This window comes from Panthera pardus, unplaced genomic scaffold (genome assembly GCF_024362965.1).
Source record: "Panthera pardus isolate Hobbes unplaced genomic scaffold, ASM2436296v1 HiC_scaffold_25, whole genome shotgun sequence".
Taxonomy (NCBI): domain Eukaryota; kingdom Metazoa; phylum Chordata; class Mammalia; order Carnivora; family Felidae; genus Panthera; species Panthera pardus.
In genome coordinates this window covers 23,833,997-23,852,158 of record NW_026526821.1, presented here as the reverse complement: position 1 = coordinate 23,852,158, position 18,162 = coordinate 23,833,997, and the positions used below count along the sequence as shown (strand labels likewise).

Here is an 18,162-nt window from a genome sequence, read left to right as displayed (position 1 = left end):
TTTTTTTTTTTTTTAATGTTCATTTATTTTTGAGAGAGAGAGACAGAGCACAAGCGGCGGAGGGGCAGAGACAGAGAGTGACACAGAATCCGATGCAGGCTCCAGGCTCTGAGTTGTCAGCACAGACGCAGAGCTCGAACTCACAAACTGTGAGATCATGTCCTGAGCCAAAGTCGGACGCTTCAACGACTGAGTCGCCCAGGCGCCCCAAACATGTCTTATTTTAAAGGCCTCAAGCCCAAAGAATTGCTCTGTATTTACACTCCACTATTCATATCATTGGCAGCAAAACTATACCCTTAAAGTGGTCCTTGCCTTTTAAACAATACCTTTGGCAGCGAGTTTTAATTCTGACCTAGAGATGCAAAGGATAGCAAAATTTTTACCTCCTGGTACTAAAACAGAAGTTTGAAGATTTTTGTGGGGAGGTAGGAAGGAGAAGGGAATGGAATTACAGCAGCCTGGAAGAAAATTTCCAGAAAAACTAAAGTATGTGTAATTCTTATTTTTACCATCCTTTATAGATTTAAAATCTTTTAGTTTAAAAACATAAAATGCCTCATGTATAAATTGTTTTTTAAGTCAAATCTATTAGAAGATCAGAAAGCATGGAAAAAGAAAAAAAAAAACTGAGGGTAAAGGAAACAATTTCTCATTTCTTTTTCTTCCAATATTTAAGACTAACAGAGCAAACACATATGTTCAAAATGAAAAAGGATACCTCTCCACCACACTTTTTCCAATACATCCAGTGGGCTTCCAGAATGGTCTTCTGTTATCAGTTATTTACTGGGCAAGCATTCAGCCAAGGGGCAATGACAAGCACTTTGGAGAATACAAAGGATACAACTGATGCAGCCCCCAGGCAATTCACCTGGATGATAGTCAATACACACTAGTAACAATGATACAAAATAGTAAGAGCCAGAAGAAGGGCACATATAAATTACTAAGGTACTTCCAGCTAGGGACAACTGGGATTGTCTTCTAGTATGGGGTGGAGGGATGTAAAGGAATTGGGGCTATGGTGTTTAGGCAACCTAGAGTGGTATCTCACGGGGAAAGACACAAGACAGGAAGATCAAGGCATTCAGCTTGGCTGGGGTGAAGAGTATGTGAAGCAAGGATGGAATGTGATGTTCATTGAGTGCTTCCTATGTGCCAGGCACATGTGCTAGAAGGTTTCACATATTTACAGTTCACAAAGAGCTAGAGGAAATGAGTTTGGAAAGGTAGTCTGGAGTATGATCACAGAGGACCTTGCAAAGCAAAATGCTGGTTCTAAAAAGCAAAGTAGAATTTTACAAAGGAGTCCAGTTCAGCCCACAGCTCCTCCACCTCTTTCTAGGCCCTTTGCACCACCCCATGAAGCAGCTCTGTTACAGAAGAGAACAGAAGACCTTGAGGTGATGAGAGGTTCATCCTTATTCTGGAAAGGTGCTAGCAAGAAATCATCTGAAGTCCAGAGGAGACACCTGGCATGCCAGGGACCACTGATAAGGATAAACTTGGAATTTCTTACCTACTCCTTCCCACCCGTCTTCCAAAGCTTGGAAAGCTTAAACCTGCTCATTGTAAGCCACAAGGTGGAGATGTCTGGCAGGGCAGAACTGAGAGGAAGTCGTTTAGCCAGCCTAAGGTTACCATTAACACTTTGAGCCACTGCCTTGAGCTAATTTTTATGTTTGTTTTTTAAGTTTGGTTGAAATGTCACAAATGGAAAAATTAACTAAAGCGCCCCGGTTAGCCACAAGACTGGACACACCTGGCTGCAAACCCAGCAAAAGAAACTTACTTCATTAGTAGGAGAGGCAGAAAGTGAAATTTACATCTGAAATGTGCCTGCACCAGGAGAAAGTGCTGAGGCCAAAGGCGCTGTCTGTTTTTACAGCTGCGTCAAGTCTTAGTTCTCTACTCTTACCAACACTCAGGAGTGAGGCAAGGGCCCAAGGAAAAATGGTCTCCAACCTCTTCAGCTGCAACTCAGCTCACAAAGGTTTTTAAGAACCAGTTAATGAAATAAAACAAGACCAGATGAGGTGATATAATGAACTTTATTTCCACAGCTAATTTATATGTTTAAATCCCAAATAATTTTTTTTTAGTTAGAACGCTCTAAATTATTGATGTGATTTTTGTAACCTCAAATTTAACACTTATATTTTATACCGACTTCACTAATGATATGAGTCTGCCTTGTTTTTCACAATAGTTGGGCTCCTAAAAGCCGATAAAAAGCAAAAATGTTTTAAATGAAAATGTCCTCACCAAATGAGACTGCAATTCTAAGTTCAAGGGAGTTCTTGATTCAAATTTCTGATTCATCATTAATTGCAAATGGCTCCACTCAAAGTAATAGCCTCTAAGAATTCTTTGGCATGTAAAAAATCACCACTTCGTTGATCAGTCTTATGAATTCTACTTTTTATATGAGTTTTCTTAAAGATGTACACCTGGGATGGCAAATTACACAGAGAAAGATTTACAAATTACCACCTTCAAATCACAGATTTTCAAAGCACCCCAATAATCCACATTTTTTTAAAGGAAATTGAAGCACAGAGGAGGAAAGACTTGGCAGCCAGGGTCAGAACAAAGCCACACTGGCTCCCTACTACTTTCTCCAGCCACATGTCCCTAACTTTCCCACTTCTGTAGGCTGTACGCACACGGAAGTCTGGGACCCCCTCTATACATACAATCACACTCACAACAGAGAAGTAGTTAACAATTTTCTTGCCTGCATAAAGGGTGTCTGCCTGTTTATACCATGAGTTGGGTGGGGGAGGATCAAGTCAATTATAACAGAAAAGCAATAATAGTAATTTCCCAACTCTTCCAAACCTCTGTTATTTTTAAACCACCATTTTTTATTTATAGTCTTTGTAACTAAACTGGGGCTTGGCATTTCTCTTCATGCAGGTGAACTCACAAGTCTGTAACTTGTGAGAGTGTTATGGATCATCGAAAACTTGACTATTCAAAGTGTGGTTGCCCCATTCTCACCCTGCTCCACCTGTGGCACTGGCATCACTTGAAGCTCTCTAGAAATGTAGACTCTCTGTCTCTGGCTCCACCCCAACCTACAGAATCAGAATCTGTATTTTAACAAGATCCCCAGGTGGACTACAGGCACATAAAAAGTGAGACACTGATCTAACACTTCTCTGTAGGGCAACACCATATCTAGAACAATTCAGAAAGAAGAATGGTTGGATAAAATGGGAAGGGGGGTGCGGAGGAAAAACTAATTCCTGCAGGACTGCACTGATGTATATGTGGACTAGAAACAAATCAAGTATCATCTATCTGATAAACTGGCTTTAAAATAGAATTCCAGAGGCTTAAGTTCAATTCATTCATTCAACAAGTATTTATTCATCTGATGTTTACTATGTAAGCAAAAAAGCATTAAGACAGGTCTCCTGCCTTCATTAAGCATGCAGTCAAGTAAAAGTGACATTATAAAGTAACACAGAAGAAGGTTCAAAGTGTTGGAGATTGTGATGGAGATATATATGGAGGTCCAAAGGAAATTCATGGTGGAAGGTTAATAACTAAGAGGTTTCTGTAGTTCAAGAGTCAGTACCTATGGTTCATGAAGCTATTCACGTTGTAGACAGCTGTGGCCCACATGGCTCCAGCAGTCCAATGTCCAGCAGGGTTTAGTCAATAGTGATAAGAAAAACAAGCTAACTAATAGAAGAGCTACTGTGTCACTGCACGTCAGACAGCCAAGGCTTTGGCTGGCCAGGGGTGTCACTGGTTACCATTAAGTGATCTGAAACTAGCAGCACCACCCATGTCCACTGTGTGCTGCCACAGCGTTGGACAGTAAGTACTTGAGGGCATGCAGAACGCCAAGCTGCACATATAGCTTAAAGGCTGACGAGCCATTCTGGGCAGCAAAGACAGCAGAAAGTTTAGTCACATGAACAAGGAACCAAAGAACACAATTACAAAGGCAGTCAATCCACACTATCTCCAAAACAAATGATGATGATGATAGCAGCTAAAACTCTGACATATGCTATCATCTTAGAATGAACATAAATGCCAACATTCTATTGTCCCAGAGAAAGGCATGTAAATGTTATTGAAGACATCTAAAAACAAACCCATGTCCACTGTGCTTCCTATATATGCAGTTCCTCCAAAGACATGAGAATTTGGAAATACGCTCTCAATGGGCAACCATCATTTCCATGATTTAGTCTCAAAGACCACAATTTTACAAAGAGTAAGCACATGATACCATCAGACAATAACATACGAGTGTGTGAAAATAATTACAATAAATAAAACATGGGGGACAACCTCCCTATGCAACATAGGTTAACTCCTATGCAACATAGGTTAACTCCTATGCAACATGGAAAAACCTCCAAGACATATTGTTGAGTGAAAAAACTAAGTACATATTTATTACACATTAGCACATAGAGGATGATATCATGTATAATAAAATATATAAACACAAAACCAATACTACATATTTTCTGTAAGAAGTTACACGGAAAAAAGCCTTAAAAGATATATACTAAAATGGATCAGTAACTACTTCTTGAAAGGAGATAACTGGCCAGGAATGAGATTGAGGAGTATGGAGATTTCAATCTCAGTTAAAATATTTTGAATTTTAAAAATAATTGTAAAGTAAAAACATATCTAATATATATTAAGTTAAAAAGCCAAGATGCAAAACTGTGTGTAGTAGAAGCCCATCTGTGTTGTGTTAAAAGAATATACATTTACACATTTGCATTTGTATAGAAAACAACCAGAAGGGGGCGCCTGGGTGGCTCGGTCGGTTAAGCGTCCGACTTCAGCTCAGGTCATGATCTCGCGGTCCGTGAGTTCGAGCCCCGCATCGGGCTCTGTGCTGACAGCTCAGAGCCTGGAGCCTGTTTCAGATTCTGTGTCTCCCTCTCTCTGACCCTCCCCCGTTCATGCTCTGTCTCTCTCTGTCTCAAAAATAAATAAATGTTAAAAAAAAAAAAAAAAAAAAAAAGAAAAGAAAACAACCAGAAGGATACACATCAACTATTAACAAAGGTTACTCTGGGGGAGCTTGCCTGGGTAAGAGACACTTGTTTCTACATTAAACGCTTGTTACTCTTTGATTTTTATTCTATGAATATGTATGAGTTTTATAATACATACATAAACTTTGTTTACTCCTCAGTCCATAGGGAGAACTTTGTAATGAAAAAAAAAACAAAAACAAAAACAAAAAATAAATTAACCCATTTCATGACCCCTTCTGATGGTTCTGCTTTAGATGGTCCCAACTGGGAGGCAATGAAATGGGAAAAAAACAAGGATTACAATCTATTAAAATATGGTCTAGACACAAAAACACATAATATACAAAGGAAAAGATTACTCTTTGTATAACCAACTGTATTCTAATGTTTTGGTGTCATGTTTCTATTATCATTACCTTCTATGTTATATATATGCTATATATTCTCCTTTCTTAGGTTAATTATTAAATGTACTAATGTACATTTTCAGCAGATATGATGCTGAATTAGTCTAGGTTAAGCGATCAAGGACTTGTTTTTCATTTTCAGTTCCTGAGGACAGTGTAGGCCCAATGCCAGGGTATTTCCATCAAAACTAATTTAGAGGAGAACTGGTTCAAACACTGAATTGGTGTCAAAGGCATAGTGTCCTAAAATTCAATTATTATCTGATTTCCTCCATTCAACAAACCCATCCCTTCCCTCCTACCACCATTATTTGGGCTTAACAATTTCATTTCCATGCACAGGATGTCCTCACATTGACAAAACATAATAATGTGTGCAAACACATAAAGTGTCCACGGCATGTCAGTCTCCACAGAAGCAGAAGCAACTCTAGCTGAATTACCACTTGACATTAGGCAGCATTACACAGAAATCTAAAAGCAAAGCCCTTCTAGCACAGATAAAACTTCAACTCAAGTCAGGCAATCCCTCATTGGAGTTGTCCAGGATCAGAATCTGATAGCATTTACTTACCCCCATGACTCTGCCACGCTGCTCAACATCCTCCCACATGAAATGAACTATGATACGACACATGTATTTCCCACTCCGGCCTTCCTGTTTCATTCGGACTAGACACATCCTGGATGGGAAAAAGACATAAAGAGTAACTGGTTGTTTGCATTTTTTATATCACACGTGTGTAATGGGTAATTTCAGCAAAGAACACACAGAATCAAAAAAACTGGAAATGATCTTATTAAAAAAAACAACAACACTTTTACTGAGGTATAACATAGATACTGTAAAGCACACAAATCTTAAGTATATAGCTTGATGGATGTTTACATGTTATATATAGCCATGTAAGCAACACCCAGATCAACAGAGAGATTATTTACAGTACCTCAGAAGGCACTCTCATACATGAAAAGGACACACATTTAATTGTTAGAAGATAAGCAAGTCAAAATCCGTCATTTTACTGAATGAAAACAGGAGTCCTAAAGATGGAAAGTAATTTGCCCAATACCATAGAGTAGTCTGTAAAGATGGGTATAATGCTGTGCTGTCCAACACAGAAGCTACTAGCTACGTGTGGCTATTAGGCACTTTAAATGTGACCGGTTCCAACTAACATGTGGTATAAGTTTAAGATTTGAAGATCTAGTTCAACAAAAAGACTACAAATATCTCAAATTTTTTTATACTGCTTACATGCTTACATATTATTTCAGATATAAGTGGAGTTAAATATAACTGAGTTAAATAAAACCTTCTATTAAAATTAATTTCAGAATATTTTCTTTTTACTTTTTAAAATGGAGCTACTAGAAGTGTTTAAATTAAATATATGACTTGTGTTGTTTGTCATACACAATACACACAAGGTGTGTGTCTAGGCATGGCACCTACCTAGAACACAGATCACAGAAAGTATGATGATTTTACCTATGTAATTATCAAATCATTTCCCCCATGAGAATATAAGTTCCACTGAAGGCAAAGATGAAGCCTGAATTTTTTTTTATTTTTAACCATTCTATATCCAGGGCTTAAGTATAGTAGGCACTTAGTAATTATTTGCTAAATAAGTAAGTGAATAAAACATCTCAGGGCAAAGTTTAGGGCTTCTCCTATACCACATTGCCTCTAATTAGCCCATAAAGCTTTCTTCTTAAGACCTTCCATAAGAATATAAGAATTATATTTTATTTTATTAATTAGTAAATATAATATTATACTTAATTATATATAAGAATATAAACAGGGTCATCAACTTTCCAAACTAGTCCCTAATCTCAATGAACATCCCTATTTCTATTATCTCTTATTTAAATTAAAAAAAAATTTTTTTAATCTTTATTTTTGAGGGAGAGAGAGAGATAGTGCGAGCAAGGGAAGGGCAGAGAGAGAGGGAGACACAGAATCTGAAGCAGGCTCCAGGCTCTGAGCCATCAGCACAGAGCCCAATGTAGGGCACGAACCCACGAACTGTGAGATCATGACCTGAGCCGAAGTCAGACACTAAACCAACTGAACCACCCGGGCGCCCCATATTATCTCTTATTTAAATTTTTAAGCAGCTACAACTGGGCTACTCACCAAAAGATAATTCCTGCTATAGTTATGGAATAGTCATTCTAAACTGACAATCCTGCCCGTTAAAATCTACTAGCAATCGTATGGTACAATGGAATGATTCCAGCCTGGCCTGTGTCAACATCTCTGTTAACAACTAAAGATGTAGAAAAGAAAACATACTTACCAAATTTGCAGATGACAAGGGGCTGGGCAGGAAGACAAATATGCTGGATGACCCTACCATGAACCAAAAATACTCCAAGAGACCGTTTCAATGGGCTGAATCTAACAGAATGAATTTGAACAGGGATAAACCTAAGGTCCTGCCCTTGGGTCTAAACGAACTGTAGGTACAAGATAGGTGAGTCATGCCCATTTACATGTGAAAAAGCCTTATAGGCTTAAGTTGACAACTGACTTCAAAGGATGTCAAGGTAATGATGAGGTTACCCCCCAAATAAATGTGATTTTAGATACAATAATGGAAATACAGTATCTTCGATGTGCAAAGTGACATTTTTGTTCCATTCAGCACAGGTCAGACTCTGCTTGAAATACTGTCCATAGTTTTGAATATCATCTTATATATACATATCTATTTTTTAATATTTACTTATTTTGGGTGGGAGAGTGTAAGCAGGTAGGGGCAGAGAGAGGGGAACAGAGGATCTGAAGCAGGCTCTGCACTGATAGGCTGACAGCAGTGAGCCTGATGTGGGGCTTGAACCCATGAACTGCGAGATCATGACCTGAGCCAAAGTTGGACGCTCTACTGACTGAGCTACCTAGGTGCCCCTGAATATTATATTTTAAGAGACAAAAGGAAGAGATGAAAGATCAGAAGATCTATAACCTGGAGAAAAACAGGTGAGTTGCCTTAAATATTGTAGGAAAGCAATTAGACTATTTGTCCAAGAGTTAAGAGTCAGAATCAATGGGTAAGCCACAGGGGAAGAAAGAATCACTCAACACTGAACACTGAAAACAATAACTTTCTAGCAGAAGTTTCTGAAGATTTGAATGATGGAATGAATAAGCCCAAGACACAGAATGTGCCTACTTCTGAAGAGTGAACAAATGCTTTGTGAGAACTCAGCTATCTGACAAGTTCACTACATGATCTTTAATATCCCTTCCAACCAGGAGATTGGCTTATGCTGTGATTTTAAATTTGTAACCTCTGAACCCAGTTAGTGCCTAAGAAATAATACTTTATAACAATAAAAACAGGTCATGGAAAAAGACTTGGCTTCTTCACATGATACAGAATGTATTCCAAAGCAGCAACAAACCAGGGAAAGTTCAATAGTCCTTTTCCATAAAATTTTCTTAATCAAATCACTCATGTCAGCCTCTCACCTGAAAAGACACTGTGTGTTTTGATGCTTAAGTGTCGTCAGAGGCTAATTCATCAACAGCAATAGTGAGGTAATGGAATTCTTCATTTATTTGAAAATTCTGTAGTTTGTTAATACACCTGCCTTCTGAGGTTTAAAAGGCACAGATTTTCTCAGACCATAAAGTATACATTATGCTATGTTCACAAGTGTAGCTACCATCTGTCACTATCCAACCCTATTACGATACCATTTTGACTATGTTCTCTATGATGTATCCTTTATCTCCATGACTTATTCATTCCATAAACTGGAAACTCCCTCAGCCATTTTGCCCATCCCCCAACCTCTCTCCCCTCTGGCAACCATCAGTTTGTTCAGTGTACTTATGAAGCTATTTCTGCTTTTTATTTGTTTATTCATTTGTTTTTTTTAGATATTCCATACATAAGTGAAGTCATACGGTGTTTGTATTTTTCTGACTTATTTCACTTAGCATATACCCTCTAGGTCCATCCTTGTTGTGAAAACTGGCAAGATCTCATCCTTTTTATGGCTGAGTAATATTCCATTATATACATATATATATATATATATATATATACACACACACACACACACACACACACACACCACATCTTCTTTATCCATTCATCTACGAATGGACACTTCAGCTGCTTCCATATATTGGCTATTGTAGATAATACTGCAATAAACACAGAGGTGCATATATATTTTCAAATTTGTGTTTTCATTTTTTGGGTAAATACCCAGTAGTGGAATTCCTGGACCATATGGGATTTCTGTTTTCAATTTTTTGAGGAACCTCCATACTGTTTTCCACAGTGGCTATACCAATTTACATTCCTGCCAACAGTACATGAGAGTTCCTTTTTCTCCACAGCCTCGCCAACACTTGTTATTTCTTGTCTTTTTGATGCTAGCCATTCTCACAGCTGTAAAGTGTTATCTCACTGTAGTTTTGATTTGCACTGCCCTGACGATGAGTGAGGCTGAACATCTCTCCATGTGTCTGTTGGCCATCTACATGTCTTTTTTGGCAAAATGTCTATTTGGGTCCTCTGCCCATTTTTAATTGGATTATTTATTTGTGGTGGAATGCTGGGTCATAGAAGTTCTTTATAGACTTTGGACATTAACCTCTTATCATATAGATCATTTATCAATATCTTCTCCTTCCCATTCAGTAGGTTGCCTTTTTATTTTGTTAATGGTTTCCTTCACTATGAAAAGATTTTTCTTTTGGTGTAGTCCAAGGCTGGTCTTCCTACTGTCCCGACTTTTTAAATGAGGAAACTGAGTCTTTGAGAAGTAACTTGTCCAGAGTTACAAACCACTAGATTTATAGGTGAGATCTGAACCCTGATAATCTTGTCCCAGAGTTGTACTGTTTTTCTGCTGCCTCTAATGACTAGTACATATCTTAGAATCCATTTACTCTCTTTTTCTTTCATTTAATCTTCACAAGGGCAGTAATAGTTTCAAAACTAGCATCACATTAGAAATAGCCTATCAGGGGCGCGTGGGTGGCTCAGTCGGTTGGGCGGCCGACTTCGGCTCAGGTCATGATCTCGCGGTCCGTGAGTTCGAGCCCCCCGTGGGGCTCTGTGCTGACAGCTCAGAGCCTGGAGCCTGTTTCGAATTCTGTGTCTCCCTCTTTCTGACCCTCCCCCATTCATGCTCTGTCTCTCTCTCTATCTCAAAAATAAATAAACGTTTAAAAAAAAAAAAAAAGAAATAGCCTATCAGAAGAGGAAGACTGGCTAACTTGAGGCAAGAATACCTACAACAACAAAAAGTAACTATTGGCAGCCTAACAGGAAAGAAAGAAACTAAAAATATATTGAAAACAAACACACACACACACAAACAATAGCACAGCAACTGAGGTTCAACAACGCAGCGCAACTCAAAGACAGTCTGGCAAATTACAGTTAAGCATTACCAGGACCCCCCCAAATCATCCAGAAAAGGTTAAAGTACACTGGCAGGTGAAAAGACAATGAATGAAGCAAATCCAAAATGGTAAACAAACACGAAAAAGACATGATGACCCTGGTGCCCACCACAAAACAAAGCCAGCACCCGTCACAGGCTCTGACTGTACAACAGTTAAGTCTGAGTCACTAAGGAAACTACATTCCACAACAACTGAGAACACTAGGTTTAAGTAACAGAACAGGACAGCTCTATTTCAATTTCCATCGTGGATACATTCCTCATAATAAATGTTTAAATTAAATGTTGAGAAGCCAAATTACATTTTACTACTGATTCAACTTCATAATTTCAGAGCTCTGTTCTAGGGAAAGTGGAGAAGAAAGTGGGGCGGGGGGGGGGGGGGGAAACACCTCCCTGCTAAATAAAACATAATAAAAATTGCTCTTAAGAATGCAAAATAAACTTTAAAAAGAGATAACCTTCTGCTCAAACCTAAAACTCCTCAAAAAAGAAATTATTTTTAGGGGCAGCTGGGTGGCTGAGTTGGTTAAGCATCCAACTTCAGCTCAGGTCATGATCTCATGGCTCGTGGGTTAGAGTCCAGAGCCTCCTTCAGATTCTGTCTCTGTCTCTCTCTGCCCCTCCCCAGCTCACGAGTGCGTGCGTGCATTCTCTCTCTCTCTCTGAAATATAAATAAACATTAAAAAAATTAAAGAATAGATTTTTTTTATTTTTACCTTTTATAAACTTTTTTTTTTTTATGTTTCTGAAAAAGAAAGAGCTCACACACACAGGGGAGGGGGAGAGAGGGCGGGGACAGAGGATCCAAAGCAGGCTCTGCGCTGACAGCAGAGAAACCAATGCGGGGCTCAAACTCATGTACCCATGAGATCATGAGCTGAGCCAAAGTCAGATGCTTAATCAATTCTACCACCCAGGTGACCAAAAATAGATTACTTTTAAAAATCTTTTTACAAAGAGAGACTCTAGTAATAAAAACATTCCTGTTATTAAATAAATAATTTAATCATTTATTTAACAAGTATCTACTAAGTACCTACCCTGAGTGTGGACTTAGTCTGTATATAAACTACTCTCTGTTTAGGAGCAATTCCAGTTACCCCTCCCAAGTTTGATGATGCTCTTAAACCCACAACTTATTATTGAGGTTTTGAGCTTCACAGTACATCCTTGTCGCTCAGTGATCCCAGTGGCTCATAAATAATACTGATATCTTTTACACATAAGGAAAGCAAATAACTCAGCTAGCAAGGTAAAGAAAAAAAGGAGTGGTCAAGCCCTAGTCCTGACTCCCAACTATCACTGAAAGGTAAGCACAGCGACAGGGGAAAAGGGAAAAAGACTCACTCACTAGGAGTTTCAAAAGACAAAGGGCTAAGATAAAAATTTTACCGTAAGGCAAATAATAATAATGATTACTGTCACTGATGGCGCCCTCTAATATCAGACTTGTCACTCAAAAATGCATTTGCATTCACTCTTTAAACCTAGTTTAACTGTTCTCATTTCACAAAAAAGAACACTCATGCTCTGAGGAAAGCAGAGAAGGAAGTAAAAAGGCTTCTTCCTTGGGGTGCCTGGGTGGTTCAGTCAGTTAAGTGTTCGACTTCGGCTCAGGTCATGATCTCATGGTTTGTGGGTTCAAGCCCCACATCGGGGTCTGTGCTGACAGCTCAGAGCCTGGAGCCTGCTCCGGATTGTGTCCCCCTCTCTCTCTACTCCTCTCCTACTCGTTTTCTCTCCCTCTCTCTCTCTAAAGTGAATAAACACCAAAAAACATTTTTTAAATAAAATTTTTTTAAAAAGGCTTCTACCTCTAGACTTATAAAATGTTTCAGTGTTTCCCTATCTTAAAATAAAAAATTTTTAGAAAGTTTCCCTTCCATCCTGTTTCTCCCTTTAGTGATCACCTTTCTTAATCACTTGGAAAGTCTTAAAATGTATTTTATAATTACTTAAGTAACTTAAAAGAGCAGAGCTAGAATGAAGCCTGAACTTCTGCTTTCCCCTAAGCCACAGTGTCTCCCAGGTCAGTGTCCCTATCAGCTATTTCCCCCATTCTGTGACAGCACAGTTCCAAGAGCCTCTCCCTGCTAGATCAGACAAGGAAGAAGACAGCGACACTGCCTGCAGAGTTCCAAGGAACAACAGTCCTAGCCATGCTTTCCTCCTCTCTACCTAAATCTGGGAGGGAAGAATTCTTGTTATTCTTGACGCTGACCTCCTGCCATGTATTGGCAGCTCCGAGTATCCTGTACCACTCGCTCTGTTTGGGCCTTCTGACAATACCAGTTGTGTTTTGGCCTTCTTTCTCCCTCATGGTAGTTTATAAGCTGCTCAGAGTGGATCTGATTTGGAATTCAATGAAGACTGGTGGGCATTCAAGACAGGTCTGTCACTCTGGCTGCTAATGAAGGAATCCCAAAGGGGACTTTCACATAGCTTGTTTCCCTTATTCTGCCATCAGCCGAGGCCAAGGAAGCAGAGCCTACATGCCCACACTCAAGCCTCAGCAGTGTGCTAATGAATGAGTTTATTTATTTGTGAGCTGGCATGCTTACCCTTTCCTGGGGCTGTGTACATGGCTATCTCCACCTGGTTTCCTAAACTCCCTCCCGATGAAGCTTAACCTTTATGTGGGGAGCATGGGGGCCACAGGACCGTCTGTGGGCAAACAGACAAGTGGGGTGAGGCACTTCCTGAAGCCATCTCACCTGACAGTGAGCCTCCTCCAAGAACTACACCCGGCCTATGGCCTGCCTGTCGGACCCAAGAGACCAAGCTCCTGGGTAGCAGGTACCAGTGCTTTTAGTTTATGCGGTGTTGACAAAATGATGCTGCATAGGCCTCTGGTTTGGGCAAAAACTACTTGTGTGTTTGAACAGAATGACTGGCTGGGGGAGGGAGAGAAAGGATGTGCACATGGCCAGGGCTCACCATATATAGCAGATCTGAAGTTGCTGGAATCCAGCATGAGCTTGAAAGCCCTACAGCTGCATCAAAACTGCTGTGGCGATTTTGAAGAGCCCTCTTGCAAAGGCCGGGAGTGTCTGCCAAGGCAGTTCTCTGGCTGGACTGAGACTGGGACCAGTCTGTTTTCCAACCCTTTCCCACCTGCACAATTTATTTCCTTGTCTTCTTTGTCAGAGGCTTCTTCCCCCAGACTTATAAAAATGTTCCAGTATTTCCCCATCTTAAAATTAAAAAATAAAAACAGGGACACCTACGTGGCTCAGTCAGTTGAGTGTCCAACTCTTGATTTCAGCTCAGGTCATGATCTCACAGTTGAGGGATCGAGCCCCAAGTTGGGCTCCTCGCTGGGCATGGAGTCTGCTTAAAATTCTCTCTCTCTTTCTCTCTCTCTCTCTGCTCCACCATTATCCTTCCCCCACTTATGCTCTCTCTCTCTCTCAAACAAAATAAAAGTAAAAAACAAATAACAAAATGTTTCCCTTCTGTCCTGTTTCTGATTATCAATCAGTGATTATCAATCTTAATCACTTGGAGTATCTTAAAAAGTAGCTTACAATTACTTCTTAATCTCCTAATAACTCCTTAAGATCCCATGTCCTCTGGTTCTAGACCCCAGGAGGCCAATGCAACTGCTTGTCTTGACAATCCCCAGGCAGTCCTCCTTCCCCTGTGTTCCCATAAGATCTGTGGGTCTGCTATACACAGAGCTTATCACCCTGAACTGTTCTCAGGTCTACTTTACTTGTGGCCTCTCCCAGGACAAAGACAGGGAGTACCAAGAAACAATTTCATATCATTGGCGATCAGTGCCATGCTGTTCATATTCATGGGAAGAAACCCCCATCTCCATGACCACCAAAGGGGAACACTCAAGCAGGAAGCCAAGTATTGAATGGAGAAGGAGCAGTTAGCTTCAGATTTGGATCTCAGGTCCTCCATTACAGATGAAGAGGCCTGTGAACAAATTCCTTAAAATTGCCAAAATCGTCTCCCCATTGTAATCATGAGAGGGTTGAACTGGATCTGTGGTTTTTAAACTGTGGTCTGAGTTTCCACAGAGCTACATAAGAGTCCCTTACCAGTGCATACATTGTGAAGACCTGAGTGAACAGGTCATTCTCACTTCCTCAACCCAAACAGCAATTCTTTATCTATGCATATATGGTGACTGGGTATAAAATTTCATATTTAAAAAGGGCCCAGCTGGTAAAAGGATTGAACCACTAGATCTCTTCACTTGCAATGCTTTTCATGCACCTTTTGACTTGCTAACTTCTACTCATCAGTTTAGACGTCATTTCTTCAGTGAAGCCCTCCCTGAATGACCCATCCCCCCATCTAAATTATGTACCCCTCTTCTCCCTGCCATTTCCTCTCATCATGCTATTTCAGCTGTATTCTATTAATAATTTAATATCTCTCTCCCACACTCTGGCCCTGTGAGGACAGGTTCAATTGGAGAACAGATGTAATAATTTTATGGATTTAAGATGTTTTTAATGTTTATTTATTTATTTTGAGAGAGAAAGTGCAAGCTTGTGTGACGGAGGAAGGACAGAGAGGGAGAGAGAATCCCAAGCAGGCTCCACATTGTCAGTGCAGAGCCCAATTCAGGACTTGAACTCATGAACCATGGGATCATGACCTGAGATGAAATCTAGAGTTGGACGCTTAACCAACTGAGCCACCCAGGCAGCATCCCCCTCCTCCCTTTATAAAGTATTCTCTACACCCTATGGAGGACTAGAACCCACAACCCTGAGATCAAGAGTTGCATGCTCCAGAGACTGAGCCAGCCAGGTGCCCCTAAAATTTTATGGATTTATGTTTAATAATGAGCTGGTACTGGGGCGCCAGTCAGTTAAGCATCAAACTCTTGATTTCGGCTCAGGTCATGATCTCAAGATTCGTGAATTCAAGACAGTTTGGAGCCTGCTTGGAATTCTCTCTCTCCCTGTCTTTCTGCCCCTGTCCCACTTGCTCACTCTCTCTCTAAATAAACTTTAAAAAAAAGAATAAGCAGGTACTTTAAATAATAAATAGTATTAATAAATATTAAATAGTATTAGTATCAATCAGCAATTCTTTAATTACTTTGGTAGTTTTAATTACCAATGAGGAAAGCAACTTAACACTGTTGAGTTAGCCAGATCCACACTTAGAATTTTCTCTCCACCATGTACTAACTAGTTCTTTGGACAAGTTCTTTGACTTCTCTAAACCTCTGATCCCTCATATATAAAACCTCTGATCCCTCATATAAAACAAGAATAAAGTAGTTGTAACAATGAGTGAGATAATACATGTAAATAAATAAAAGATAACATTTTTGTAAAGGGCTTGGTAATTATATTTATGACACACCTGACTTTAAAATAATTTTTTTAAGATTTTTTTAAAAATGTTTATCTATATATGAGAGAGACAGACAGACAGACAGTGTGTGAGCAGAGGGGCGGGTAGAGAGAGACAGAGACAGAATCTGAAGCAGGCTCCAGGCTCTGAGCTGACAGCACAGAGCCCGATGAGGGGCCCGAACTCACAAGCCGTGAGATCATGACCTGAGCTGAAGTTGGATGCTTAACTGATGAGCTACCCAGTCGCCCCTAAAATAATTTTTAAAAATCCAAACTGCAGGACGCCTGGGTGGCTCAGTCGGTTAATTGTCTGACTTCAGCTCAGGTCATGATCTCATGGTTTGTGAGTTTGAGCCCCACATCGGGCTCTGTGCTGACACCTTGGAGCCTGGAGCCTGCTTTGGACTCTCCCTCTCTCTCTCTGCCCCTCGCCCACTCACACTCTCTCTATTAAAAATAAACATTAAAAATTTTTTTTAATTTAAAAAATAAAAAATTAAAATTAAAATACAAACTGCATTTTACTCCCTCCCCATTCCATCTCCATCATAGGCATACTCTAATTTTATTTATCCCATTCCATCTTCTAAAATTAGCTTCTGCATTTAGAAGGTACTAGCGTTCCATGACAAATTTTGAGAGGAGTCTCTACAAATCTATTAACACTTGTAACGCCAACATAAATTCCAGCTACATACATGTAACAACCCAGAGAAACTTAAGCAGGAGCAGAGCTTCGCCACTCTCACCCAACCAAAAGACAGTGCCAGGACCCTTCCAAATGCCGTGCGAGTCAAGTTAGATCTGAGAACATCAATTACTTGATGAACACTTATTGATACAAATTAAGAGTAATACACAGAACTGTGAGAAGTAATATCTCATTTTCATATCTTTCCAAAAAGATAAAAATAATTCTTGCTTTCAATAAAGTCACCATCCACAAAGAAGACTGATACGATAAAACATAAAAATGTTACGTGATGAGTGCTATGATAGAGGTCCCTAAAATACTAAGTAAACACAGAAGAGGAACTAACTCTTGCTTTCAAAGGAAAGGGAAGGTTTCAAACAGAAATGATACCTGAGTTAGATACTGAATGAAAAAACAGGAGTTTTGTCAGGTAAAGAGGAGAGAGAAGGGCTTTCTGGACAGAAGAAAACTTGGTATTTCTATTATATAATATTGTTTTATCTTGCAGAGGAGGGAGTGGTGGTGATAGCAGTACCTAGAATAGTACCATATGAGAGTAGCAGGGGTGGCATAGTTGGTGGAATCTGAATGCCATGCTAAGAAATATACTTTGTCCTGAGAATAATGGAGAACATTAGGGAGAGTGTGTGTGTGGGCACGTGCATGCATGCTGATTTAATTTGTATTGAGAAGATCAATGGCATGTGAAGATGGAAGTTGGAGGCCAAAGACCAGTTTTCAAGTACTGTTTCTTATAATCCAGTAAAATCAATTTAACAGGTGACATGTTAAATTTTTTCTTTAAAATGAATTCAAAAGGAATAGAAAATATCAGAGATTATCTGACATTTTAAGGACAAGTTTTACGAAACCGTAGTATCAGAGACATGTGTGTTCTGGGTTGCAAAGTAAAATTCATTTGTTACTGTGGGTCATGGGCAAAAAAGTTTGAAGGGGTGACTGGTGACTGACCAGATGAGGGGGGTAAGGGAAGAGTCAGGGAGGTCTCCCCAGTTTCTGGTGTGGACACCTGAATGGATTGCAGTGCCACTGCCCAAGACAGTAAACAGAGGAGGAGGCCTGCTTTTATCAAGTACACATTTGGATGCAGGAAAGCCTAGACAGCAACCTCTCTCAACAATTTTTCAGCAGCCACATTCAATACTAACCTTGTTCAGCAAAGACAAAGGACACACAGTCATTGCAGCTGCTACAAGTTCACGTGAATACACAACTGATAAGGCCCCTCTAGAAACTG

General features: G+C 39.7%; 1 protein-coding gene across 6 annotated transcripts in view; it reads right to left on the bottom strand.

Moving 5' to 3' along the window:
* Positions 1–18,162, bottom strand: part of LOC109272515 (ubiquinol-cytochrome-c reductase complex assembly factor 1) — a 101,551-nt gene that overhangs the window by 38,968 nt on the left and 44,421 nt on the right. For all 6 annotated transcript variants that reach the window (XM_019458687.2, XM_019458690.2, XM_019458692.2 and 3 more), the window contains one exon: positions 6,009–6,117. In XM_019458687.2, the coding sequence (XP_019314232.1) occupies positions 6,009–6,117 (109 nt within the window). The remainder of the gene's footprint in view (positions 1–6,008; positions 6,118–18,162) is intronic.